We start from the raw sequence: 13,454 nt of genomic DNA on the forward strand, positions 1-13,454 counted from the left end.
CCCTACATATCAGTGTAATTATGTTTACAATGTTGGTTTTTTATGTCAAATATAGCAGGCATCAATATTTAGCCTTACATTCACCCATGGGGAAAATATAGTGGAATAAATATCCCAAGAAATATGTTCTGAAGATTTTTGTTTAAAGAATATTAGTATTATTTGTTCAATGCACACTGTATATTATAAAGCTTGTTCTTAAAAATTCTTAGACACTATCTAAAAACGTACTTATCTTCATTATACAGATGTTTAGCCATTCTACTACATGTCTATTCGGTGATTTGCTCTGACTGACATTGCCCGTGGTAAATCTCGTCATTGTGTTTCAACTTTGCATTAAATTCGATGCCTTATAAAAATAGTGTTTATTTCATTTAAAAACATTGACAAAAAATTATTTAATAATTAAAATATTTGTAGATATCAATGCTAAACATTTTTTACTTTCATTATGTTCTACAAGTACAGATTTGATTTTCTCAATTGGTTGATGGATTTCGAACAGTGGTGTAATACTATTGCCTTTATGTAGTTATAACAGATGCATTGCTGCCCACTGTTCCTATATGGCGTATGGTGTATGGTTAAGCTTTATGCATGCATTTATTCGATCTAAGAAATTGAACACTCACTGCTTCAACTGTTAAATCGGTTTTCCGTTCCATATTGATGTGTTTTTTAATTTTTTTTTATGGTGGTATTCATTAAGCATAATCTTACAATGTTTATAGATCACAATCGTTTGATTAGATCATCCAGTTGTGACATTGTGGATTTAAATGAACAAAATTCAGGCTTTACTGGTGCATTTAGATTAGGGAGTTAGGGATTTTGTACAACAAACTATATGAAATATTTCCTGACGTATTCCATAGATATAAATATTTGGTTTATAACATTTTGTTGATTTACTACCAGTTCAAACAGTCAATTATTTCTTTATTGTTGTATATGCTAGGTGTTATTTGCTATTTTTTCCTGATCAAAAGTAATTTCAACTACATGTATAACTGACGGCGTTAGACATAAGGTATTGTCGTTAATTGGTAATGCATCTGTATTATGTTATACAAACATACAATAGTACATATTAAATAGAAGCTAAGAACTTAATAACGAGATTGATTGTCGCGAATTGTTTTGAAATTTCGGTCTTCTGGGTCAACGAGATTAAACGCAAACATGCTTTGCAGAGAAGCCAGCCTTACCCGACACCTGAGTATTCTAACATCCTGCTTTACCCGAAATATTTGCATGATTTAGCATATGCCTATCCTTTCAGAAAACAAACTGGAGTATCCCGACACCATGCTTTATCGGACTATGTGTCTAGTCGATTTAGACAAGTTACGCTTTATGTCGAAATAGTAAATAGAGATTACGTTTTTTTTTTAAATCTGCAACAAGAAAGATTAAATAAGTTAAGGCAACATCAATTTGACATCTTTTTAAATCTTATAAATCGAGTTAGAAGACAACTATTCTAAAACAGGAGAAAATGTCGTTCAAAAGCTGTTTTGGAGATTAGAATGTTTCTGATTTATATCGAGTGGCATAACCGAAATAATACAGATTGATTGTCGTTTTGCAATGTTGCTGCTATCACAGCATAATAGTATTTATTTATCTAAACAAAGTATGATCAGTCAATCAGTTCTGCATTTTCAAGTCTGAGGATATTTGTGTAGTAACCATAGCAACTAATGTAGACTTAGGAACGAACAAGTGAAGAAAAAACGCACATTTTTGTATTTAATGTTTCAGCTAAAGGACATGATTAAAAGTTATTTTGGGGTTATATTTTAGCTAGCAACATCTGCGGTTTGATTTGGGAGTTAAAATAGAAATAAATTTTAACAAATACTTCCCAATTGGTACCGTATATTCTGTTTTAGAAATCATTAAAACAACAAGGTGTTACCATTTGTTTAGGTTTGTACCAGTTTAACGTTATCGTCCAATATGTCCTGAAATTAAAAGACTTGTTTTGGTAAAAAATCAAAACACTATATACATGTACGTTTAGAGATGTTAACTCTATTTTGATGTGTACACAATTCCTCTGAATATAAGTTTACCTGTACCTGACAATTAATAAGACTTAATTTGAAATAAAAAAAAGAAGAAGAAAAGAAGAAATACAGATAATTTGAAATTGTGCAATTTTTTGTTTAGATATATTCGTGAAAAGTATCTTAATCATAAACTGCCTATATGTTAATGTATATTTCGATTTAATTGCGAGAACTTACAATGCTTACTTTATATTCATTCAAACTTATAAGTCACATTGATAAATCGGATGAAGCTTTTTTTTTTAAACAAATGGTGATTCACTACCGTTAGTGTTTCGATTTTTAGGTTCTCTTTATACTAAGTTTGTATTTGTCTTCCTCTCAACTCGAAGAACGACAAAAGTGACGCACCCTGAACCCTGTAACGTTCTGAACAAACACTATTTCTAAAATAATCAGAATAGATTGAATATTACCATTTATATATCGAAATACAAGAAATAAACCGCAAATACGTATTGCTTCAAGAGATAACTGATAAAAGACAACTACAGTAAAACCATAGACCCTTAACATGTAAATGTGTGCTATTGAATGTTAGTTCATAATTATAGTGCTCGCGGTAAATAACAGATATAAGAGCACATAGATATTGCATGGATTTCGATATTCAGGGTTAAAAAGAAAGTCGGTCTAATAAGTTAGAGCTTAAAGGCATTATTATATTCAACAGATAACAACCTCAGCCAAAAACAAATGCTATTTCGGTTTTTTAAGTATTATCAGAAATTGCACTTTTGAAAAATAAGACGTTGTGTTAATTGTCATATTTCAGTCAGTTAATTCAAGAACAGTCTGACCGTAATAATATTTAGGTAAAAAAAAAATTAAAACGTGATTCAATTAAAATCTGACAATTATGGTATATTAGTAGACGAATTAGAAGCAATAGTTGAATAGAAATTTTCAAAATTTTAAGCAATGAACAAGAAACTATTCAGGATAAAATTTAAAATAAAGAAATAGGATGAACTTAAGGCAAGTACACAGAAGCGAGAAAATGGCTTGACAAATAAAATACAGTTGTTTTCCACTTGTTCGTTTTCTTTAGCGTTTAATTGTGTTAGCTTCAGTAGACTTGCCGTGTTAGAATTGGCGCGAAGTCGTGTGTTATATTTATACATTTTTGTCAATTTCGGGTCAAAAATTAATCCATTGAATTATAGACAATTGTTAAGGTCAGGTCACTCGTAGTTATTACACCAGAATATACTTCTGAATTAATCAAATATTTGAAGCTCGTTACACGTGCGAAACTCAAGATTATGGATGATGCTGTATCCTCTACCCCTTTAACAAATATGTTAATAGTCCAAGCCTAAACATATAGTTGTTTGTATGCACCAATCATTATTTGGAATATTGCCTAAAATATGCCCGAAAGAGGAGATGGAAAACAACTAATTCATCATACTGTATTTCAAGTATTAGCTAGAAGAACCATGGAGAATCTATCTATGTATACTAGATTCATAATGGAAATACACATAATTATAACGAATGATGCATTGTCGGGTCCTTAAATATGTAACAGGTTCGACTTATTTATTTTAAACATCAAGTCAAATAATAGGTTACTTCTGAAAGGTATGTTTCTTGTCCAACCCCTTGTTTTTTAGGGACATTATTGATCGTTATGCATTTTGAAATCTATGTTTAGGAATTGTGTGTCCATTTTCGGTATCAATCTCCATCTTTGGTTTCATTAACTTATAATTGTTTCTTAATACATATCAAGCTTTATTCATAAAAAAAACTCCTGATTAGGGAATCATTTTCAAATTTGGTTATACTAGCTGATTTAGTTTCCCCAGTATTTTTCATGTTTATCTTATTACAAAATTGATATAATCATATTCACTGTAGACTAAAAAAAAGTTTGCAATGAACTTAATCCAAATGTTTTAATAAACATAGCTAAACCTAAAACTCATTATTTATTATTTTTGTATATCGAAAAGAAATGGGTGAGCAACCTACACAGACATAACAAGTTAATGTGACAATGATTTTAATTGAGTGACATTACACAATAAACACATACGCCGATAAAGCAGACATAACAATACATTATTGGCCAATAAAATGTTATTTCCATACAAGAATCAGAAACATCAAGTAGTTATAATCTTTTCATTTACGTTATTTTCCTGTTTTATTATAACTTGCCTTTTACAAGATAGATTTTTGCTGTTAATATACAATTTCGTACATAAAAAATAAAGGAGTTGTTATAAAAATACAGAAGTATATTGTTTGCTTATAACCAGAACTGCTGAAAGGAAATACAATTATGATAGATATTAGGATTGCAATTTTATATTGGCACTATACGCGCGTTTTGTCCACAAAAGACGCATTAGTGACGCTTGAATAACAAAGGTCAACCAAAAAAAGTACGAAGTTGAAGCGTATTGAAGACCAAAATTCCTAAATGTTTCGCAAAATACAGCCAGAAAAAATGCTTTTATTAAGATATACCCATCAACCACCGGAGATCAGCAATGGAGAGTTGTATGCATCGTGTAATGTTTGTTAAATCCCATGAAGTCAAATGCAATTTAACAATTTTAAAAGTTTATAAAACTAATCATTTAAATTTACCATGTTTAATAAACAAACGTATGATATAACTATCAGAAAATTTTATAACATGAATTTTGTGGAAGTCCTGTTATTAACTTGTACGTGAAAAAATGACCATGGGCGGCAAATACTATGGGATTATTGTTAGGTCTGAACAATTTGTCAAATGACAGATATGGCAACACAATTAATTAACAGGAACAGATCTGTTTAGTGCAGTATTGCACATACATGTAAGATGCCTTTTATTGCCAATCTGTACTTCTTTAAAACAATAAGGTACACAAAAAAGCCACCAGTTGTATATCGCAGTGCACCTGTTGACTATTTTTTTTTAATGAAAGATTAGTTGTGATCATTAGATATCACTTTAGAGATATTTGCGATATGTTGAGACATTGACGAGACCTAAAAAATGCAGAGCTACATGTAGCTAGAAAGAGTACAAGACGCTAAAAAAAGAATACAAAGAGAGAGAAGGGTTATTATCTGTATCATGTAAATTGATTAATTTTTAGATTGCGTTATGAACAGTTTTAATGAGCGATTTTAAAACCTTTTCTGGCACATGCATGTGGTTCATAGATATAGGAAGATGTGATGTGTGAGAGTGCCAATGGAACAAATCTCCATCCAAATAACAATTTATAAAAGTAACCATTATAAGTCAATGTATATATGTTTCTTATTTACTAAACCCCTAACGAGAAGGATTGTGCCTGATGTTCATATGATGAAATCATAATCTTTCAGTAAGTTTAATTGAAGTCTGGAGCTGGCATGTCAGTTAACTGTAATCTGTTGTTATTTATGTATTATTGTCATTTTGTTTATTTTCTTTGGTTACATATTCTGACATCAGACTCGGACTTCTCTTGAACTGAATTTTAATGTGCGTATAGTTATTGTTGTGTTTCTGTTATGGGCGTTTATACTCATGGCTACAAACCTTTAACTATCTGTTATAGTCACTGAATAGTCACTGAATCAGTCACCTGACTTCGTAGCACGTCTTGTTGGGGTTATCTCTAGCATCGAAGTGGGGTTTCCAGTCTTGCGCATTGGGAAGTTATTGTTCCTCCTAATCGGAGCACCTTGGTATTGGACTTTACCACACTCCACTCCATTTTCTTTTGGAAAGTTTCATAATCTTGATTCGAATCTTGATCCTTAATTTGTTGCAACAGAGTTGAAATATATATATCCAAATTATAAAATGACTGTCTTAGTAGTGAATGCTTTTGAAAATCCTTCAGTGGTTTAGATACTATTTTGTCAAATACTCCAACTGTAACTCAACATATATACACTTTATACATCAACTACACGGCAACTATAGTCCAAGTCAATGACTCAATATGAAATTCCGTAGTTGTTGACTTCTGTTCCAGATAAAATCCTTGACTAATGAAAACCAGGAAGACTCCCGGTGAATTTCATTAGAACAAGAAAATTAAGTATAAAAATATACACAAAAACACTCTTATAACAGAGTAAATATAAACATTTTCTTCATGTAACGAAATAAACATATATACAACAAATATAGTCAGTTCCTCCTCTCTACTCCCTCTTTCCATATATTCTTTGTGTGTTTGCAAATGTAGTTTCGAAAACTTGCTCCACTGGGATGTTCAATAGTTTTGAGATTTCCTCCGCTACAAAGTTGACTATATATGGATTTGGGATTTGATTTTCTTTATATTTAATATACGGAGCATCAGATTCCAAAACTAGACGGCTAATTCCATTTTCTTTTATAATTTCACGAATATTTGGATAACGATTGCCAAAGATAAAGGGGGTGATACCAAAAACTAAATTGATGAAATGTCCTGAAGCTGTTAAGTAGATTTCTTGAGATGAGGTGAAGTAATGCCAGTGGATCTTCTGTTCTTTTGGGCAACAGTTTACAAGAGAGGTCAGTAAAGTGAGATGAAGGGCATCATTTCCACGGCAATGTATGACAACTGGTAGACTATTTTTTACAGCGAGTTGTAGCTGCTTCTCAAGGTACTCAATCTGTTTAGATAGATTAATGTTTCTGTCTGAAGTGTCAAGTCCACACTCTCCAATAGCTACAGTCCTGGAGGACTTGACAAGGTACTCTAGATCTGCCAGATGTCTCTATAGATTTGACGATGATGAAGAATTGACAGTGCGTGGGTGGATACCGAAACTGAAATGGACGGATGGTGTTTTACGCAATTCTGTTCTTTGTGATGAATTTGGCCAGGATGAGGAAAAACAGAAATTAGCCACCATAAACATCATGCATGTTTTGTAATACTCCCGAGTTCCAAAATCGGACAGCTCATGGAAACCAGAACAACCGGTACGAACCAAGAGCGTGTCCAAATGGAAATGGGAGTCAGCAATAGAAATTGGTCCGGAAAGTTTGATTGCCAAAGGTCCTAATGGAATTCCTGCTGCAGATTTATATTCTTCAAAAGTGTTAAGCCAATGTTGCTGGTCGGACTGTAATTTAGAGTGGACAATAACCAAAACTTTCCAGTGAATTAGAGAATGAAGGCTGTATACTGCTTTAGATTTTAATTTCTTTCCTTGTAGAGCCGGATAATTATTCAGTTGGTTAAAAAGTCTGACTAGAGACAGTTCCTGTTCTGTAAAATTTCTATTTGTTCTCACCTATGCCATAATTTCACTTACATATCTCATTAATCCTTCAGAGTAATCCACATTATTCATCACTGCCAATTCTCTAAATAACCCGTTCATAAGTTGAACCCAACTTTCTCCGTACTCATCTTCATCCCACTGAAAACGTTCCTCAGCTGTATGGTGTTCCCTGCCATGGTACTCTAGTCTTCTTTCCTGCTTACTGCAGCTCCAGCATGCTGTCTGCGGACTACAATACCACGGAAGGTGTTTATCCAATGCATGTCTGGCTGGGTGTCTGGCCTTTAGTGGGCACAGTATACACTGCGGAGCCTTTGGATCTTCCAATTCATCCAGCACTTCCATCTCATTCCCCATGATCACCACTGTCCTATTCCCTTCCAACTCAATCTCATCCCGTACATCATATTCCAGCTCGCGTTCAATGGACACCATCCTACTTATAGAGCTGCAAATAAACAATTACCACATAAAATAATATTTTTTAAACAGTTACAACCAACGCAACATATTTACACACAACATATTCAATTAACAGTCAAACATCGTATCATAATCATCCAAATATCTAGGACGATTCCTCGTACGACCGACATACTCGCTTTCCTCTGAATCCTCTACTGTATAGAGAAAGGTTTCATCTAAATCACTTTCACTAAATGAGTCGTTTAAATCTGATACAACCCTATAATGATGTTCACACTCCTTTTCACCAGCACTGCCGGTTAAACAAAAGGGGCAAGAACTAATAGTTTCAGCATCAACAACAGGGCCATGAATACGTCCTGGGGTATTCATAACCTGGTTATTCACATCAGCATTTTGGACAGGAATTCCATTAGTGGTCTGACCATAATTTCCAGAACTACCGGAGCATATCATGGTCAGATCATTGTCTAGAATTTTGTCTGGGAATAACACCGAGAGATCTTGGCCAATATCAGGATCTTGTATCATAATATCTAAATCCTCATTCTCCTTATGAACACCTAGTGAAAGCCTATTCTTAGCATATTTAAGCCATTTTGGTAAAACTCTATCCTCACAGGGATTCAATTTATCATGGTGCACAACGATAATTTTCTTGCGCTTTTGGATTCTGTACAAAACAGGGGATATGACTTTAATGACTTAATATGGCCCTTGCCAAGGTGATCTTAGCTTTTTACTCTCCCCTACTTTAGTGGCAGAATCTATTCTATGAACAGCATCCCCGACATCATAGGTTCTCTGAAAGAGCTTTGTGTCGTAATCTCTTTTCTGTCTGAATTGTGCAGACTGAATATTCTCCCTGACAATTGAGTGTACCTCTTCCATAACTTGCTTGCGATCTTTAATATATTCCGATGGTTGCTTACTGTTCCCACTAGTGTGTGAGGTGCCCATTAGCAAATCCACAGGATGCTGAACTTCTCTTCCAAACATAAGCATGTTAGGGGAATACCCTGTATTTCTGTTCTCAGTTGATCTAATGGCTCCTGCTAACAACTGTAAATTTTGGTCCCAGTCTCTTTGCTTCCCTTTTAAAAAACAACGAATACATTGAATGATGGTTCTGTTGTATCTTTCAACCTGACCGTTGCAGCAAGGACGATATGAGGTAGTTCTTGTTTTTGGAATTTCCAGAAGGCTACAGAGTTCACGAAAAAGATTTCCATCTAGATTTTTACCCTGATCTGAGTGTATCATGGACGGACATCCAAATCTTGATATACAATTATCAGTTAATGTTGTAGCCACAGTTTGAGCATTCTGGTTAATTAGGTAAAGCATAAAATTCAACCCATTTTGTGAACTGGTCTATTACCACAAGTGTACATTTGTTACCTTTTGCACTTTCTCTAAGCGGACCTAAAATGTCTATATGGATTCGTTCCATCGGGGAACCAGCATGGAATTGTCCAAGAGCTCCTTTTGCTTTTCTACTCGGCTTCTTATTGATGTTACATACTTCGCAAGTTCTAAGATGAATCAATGCATCATGCCTCATTCCATGCCACATGAATCTTGACTTAAGCTTGTTGTAAGTTTTCTGTTGTCCAAAGTGTCCAGCTAATTTTGTATCGTGACAATTTACCAAGACCTCTTGTTTCATTGATTAAGGAACCATGACCAGTACTTTTGGCGGTACAATATCTAACCACTCATAGACTAGAACTCCATCGTTAAATTTTAGCTGTGAATTACAGCTCCACCAATGTTTTGCAGCTGGACTGCATAGCTGTAATTCAAACTCACTGGGAACTTGATCATTCTTTAACCACTGTATAATCTGGCATAAGTCTGAATCTTTCTCCTGTTCTGTAATAATGTCCCTGGTTGATCTGCCTTCCATCCAGTTGCAATGGTCTGTTTTGGCATTGTTGACATCAGTTTCTGCTACTATCCTCACAGCAAGTGGAATGACGTCATCAATATCAGCTTCAAATTGTCCCCAAGTTCTCTGTGCTCTACAACAATAATCACAGCCCCCGCAAGGCAACCCTTCCAACTTTGCACCAGCAAAATAATTATCACAAGCTTCAAGATTATCAGGAATTCTCGAGAGACCGTCTGCATTAGCATGTTTCTTACCAGGCCGGTGCTGTATTATCATATCATACTGTGAGAGTTCATCCAGCCATCTAGCTAACTGTCCTTCTATCGCCTTGAACTTTAAGAGCCATGTTAGACTGCTATGGTCGGTTCTAACTATAAATTGACGACCTAGTAAATAGTTTCTAAACTGACGTGTAAATGTAATTATGGCCAGTAACTCTTTCCGTGTGGTGCAATAGCGTATCTGAGCAGGGGTCAGAATCTTGCTTGCGTAACAAACGACACATTCCTTTCCATTATGTATCTGTATGAGTTCAGCACCAACCGATGTATCAGAAGCATCAGTATCTAGTATAAACTGTGTATCTGGATCGGGATATGCCAATATTGCAGAAGTTACAAGAGCCTGCTGTATCTTTTCAAACGCTTCCTGGTGTCTCTCTCCCCAGTGGAAAGTTATTTTCTTTTGAGTGAGCTCATGTAGTGGACCAGACAGTTTGCTATAGTTTTATGATATGATCTCTATGGTAGTTAGCAAAACCCAAAAAAGACTCAACATCTTTCTTCTTTTTTGGTATAGGCCAATTCAGAATGGTATTTCTACTCTCTGGATTAACAGATATACCGTCTCTGTTAACAAGTTTTCCTAAAAATAGTACTTCCGTCTGAAAGAATGAACATTTGCTTGGTTTAAGCTTCGAGTTATTATCTTTAAAACGTTGCAAAACTTTATAGAGGTTTTCAAGATGGTTACTAAAATCTTTACCCAGCACGATGACGTCATCTAGATATGCGAGACATTCTTTCCAAGTTAAACCAGTCAAAATCAGCTGTATCATCCTCTGGAAAAATGCCGGACTATTACAGAGACCAAAACTTAATCTGATATACTCAAAAAGACCATACTTGGTGAGGAAGGCTGTTTTATGTCTATCAGACTCATGAATTTTGGCTTGATAATAACCTGACGCCATGTCCAGGCAGGACATAAACTGTGTCCCTTTAAGGGTGTCCAAACAAGAGTCAATACGAGGAACAGAAAATGCGTCTTTTCTGGTTAAAGCATTTAATTTCCTATAATCAATGCAGTACCGCAGGGCTCCACATTTCTTACGAATAAGGACTGGGGCAGCTGCCTACTCAGAAGAAGATGGCTGGATAATCTTTTTATTCAATAAATCCTGCAAGTGGGCTTCCTCTTCTTTTTCGAACCCTAGAGGAGTACGCCGCAAACGTTCTTTCACAGGTACTGAATTCCCCGTATCAATGCGATGTCTTATTTTGGTAAAGTGCCCAATATCAAGTTCATTTTTGGCAAAAATATCTTGAAATTGCACTAACAGATAAGCCAATTTTCTGGATTGATCGAGCGATAGATTTTTCTTTGATTTAATAAACATATCCTGCAAATGTTCTGGAATACAGCTTATTATATCTTTTCCTTAATCAAGTTGTTCCAGTTTTCTAACACTAAGTGTTGGACCATATTCAGCTTCTTCAATGACTTCTGCTACCTCCATCGCTGTTCCAATATTACAATTCTTTTTTAAAGTTATATATTTATCAGTGACATTTCTGAAAGATACTGGTACTTGGAGTTCAGCTGTACTCAATATATTTGGCATAAGCAACCCCTTCAAGTTTGTTGTAGGTTGAACAATAATCTCGTTTTCACAATCTCCACTCAATTTAGCATGCAAATGAACTTCTGATTGTGGTGGAACTATAACACCTTTCCCTAACTTCACCCTACAGATTTTTATCTTGTCGCTTTTTGCATTGAGCACTGCAGCTGTCAGTTTTTCGCCATCAACTGTTATGGTCAAATCAACTAAATTTATAACAGCTTTTATGTGTCGTAAAACATCTAGTCCTTAAATGACTGGATCTGTTATATCAGCAACTATGACCCTCCATCTTGTTTCAGTTTTGCCTACCTTGATAGCTACTCTATCTGCATATCTTGCAGTGATACTATTGTCTTTTCCTGCTCCTTTCAATATAACTGGCTCTTTAACTTCAATTGCAGGATTCAAGGACTTAGCAAAATCAAAATTGATAACCGTTACCTGTGCTGCAGTGTCAACAATTGCCTCAGCCTGTTTACCATTTATAGTTATTTTCAGTACTAAATTAATGGGTTTATATTTGGTATCATCTCCATACATAGAAACTTCTTTCACCTTAAATTGACTAGTGACTATTGGAACTTCCTCATTCTTGAAATGGCTCATCTCACAAGTACCAGAACAACCGGCAATAGTTGTGGAACGAGTCACATTCAAGTTTGAGTTAAATGATCCTGGCTTATTGATGTTTGAAACAAGATCATGAGTACCAGCATTGCCGGTTACACTCACAATTTGTTTAATTTCAGTTGTTGGTGGGCGACCTGTATGTGGATAATGGACTAAAGACCGGTCTAAGCCTTCAGTCATTGAGAGTTTAAATGTTGATCTCTTTCAGTTGGCTTTGGCGATGGTGACCTTGGAATTCTAGCCACAGCTGTGGTATTAGGGCAATTCCTTGCATAGTGCCCTTTTTCATGACAACGGAAACACTCGTCATTAGACCTATCTGGGCTTCTTCCTGGTGATATGGACCTCCGATTTGGACTACCAATCGATTGTCTGGAAACAGCCATCAGAATTTTTGAAACATCATCTTTAATGTTACCAATGTCCTGTTCAGTTCTTTTAAGACGTGACTCAACTGAAGACTGCCAATCAGAAGATGGAGTCTGTCTCCTGTCATATGATGTTGAATTTCACCTGTCATACCTATTTAATGCTCGAACAGCAAGTTCTGAAGACTCTGTTTCGGAATCATTATCAGAGTCAAAGTGAACTCTTTTGACAACCTCTGGTCTCTTTCCGAGCACAATTCTTTGATTGTGTATGGAACTCTTTACACACTGTAGAGCATTATCTAAATAATAAATGTAGTTGGATTCTTCTCCATAGCGAAGAGAGTAGCTTTCTTATCGCTACAGCCCTTTAAAAATGCATCTACACTTATCGTTTCGACCACATTTTCAGGTGTAGTTGGTCCATATCCGTCACTAGCCATCTCCTGGACTCTTTCTGCGAACTCCTCTACTGTTTCATCAATATTTTGTCTTACTTCCTGTAATTGCCTTCTAATGGTATAGGGTAGGTTCTTATTTCCGAAACGTTAATTCAGCTTTTCTGAAAGTAGTACGAAATCATTTTGGACTGACAGCGGACGAGTACTATAGAACTTCAGTGCTTTCTCCCGCAAACATTCTATAAGTCTGTCTAATCTTTGTTTACTATCCCACTTGTACCGATTTGAAAAATGAATAAATTGCATGTAATAGGGTTTCCATTCAGTCTTACCATCATAGCACGGGAGCCTTTGTGGTCCACTTATGTGGGCGTGGGTTCGAATCCCACATCTGACACCAATGTTGTGTTTCTGTTATGGGCGTTTATACTCATGGCTACAAACCTTTAACTATCTGTTATAGTCACTGAATAGTCACTGAATCAGTCACCTGACTTCGTAGCACGTCTTGTTGGGGTTATCTCTAGCATCGAAGTGGGGTTTCTGGTCTTGCGCATTGGGAAGTTATTGTTCCTCCTAATCGGA

The 13,454-nt window shown here is 35.4% G+C and overlaps 1 protein-coding gene across 1 annotated transcript; it reads right to left on the minus strand.

The window, feature by feature from the left end:
* Positions 1-12,276: 12,276 nt before the first annotated feature.
* On the minus strand, positions 12,277-13,207 carry LOC134694170 (uncharacterized). The gene is made up of 3 exons (XM_063555169.1): positions 13,202-13,207; positions 12,623-12,756; positions 12,277-12,589 (listed from the first exon to the last, which is right to left on the minus strand). The coding sequence occupies exons 1-3, from the start codon at positions 13,205-13,207 to the stop codon at positions 12,277-12,279; spliced, it is 453 nt and encodes a 150-aa protein (XP_063411239.1).
* Positions 13,208-13,454: the final 247 nt, after the last annotated feature.

The sequence above is a fragment of the Mytilus trossulus genome, chromosome 13 (assembly GCF_036588685.1).
Source record: "Mytilus trossulus isolate FHL-02 chromosome 13, PNRI_Mtr1.1.1.hap1, whole genome shotgun sequence".
Taxonomy (NCBI): domain Eukaryota; kingdom Metazoa; phylum Mollusca; class Bivalvia; order Mytilida; family Mytilidae; genus Mytilus; species Mytilus trossulus.

Coding starts and splice junctions, on each gene's coding strand:
- LOC134694170 (XM_063555169.1), bottom strand. Junction 12,590..12,622: donor GCTGTTCGAGCATTAAATAG/GTATGACAGGTG, acceptor ATCATATGACAG/GAGACAGACTCCATCTTCTG.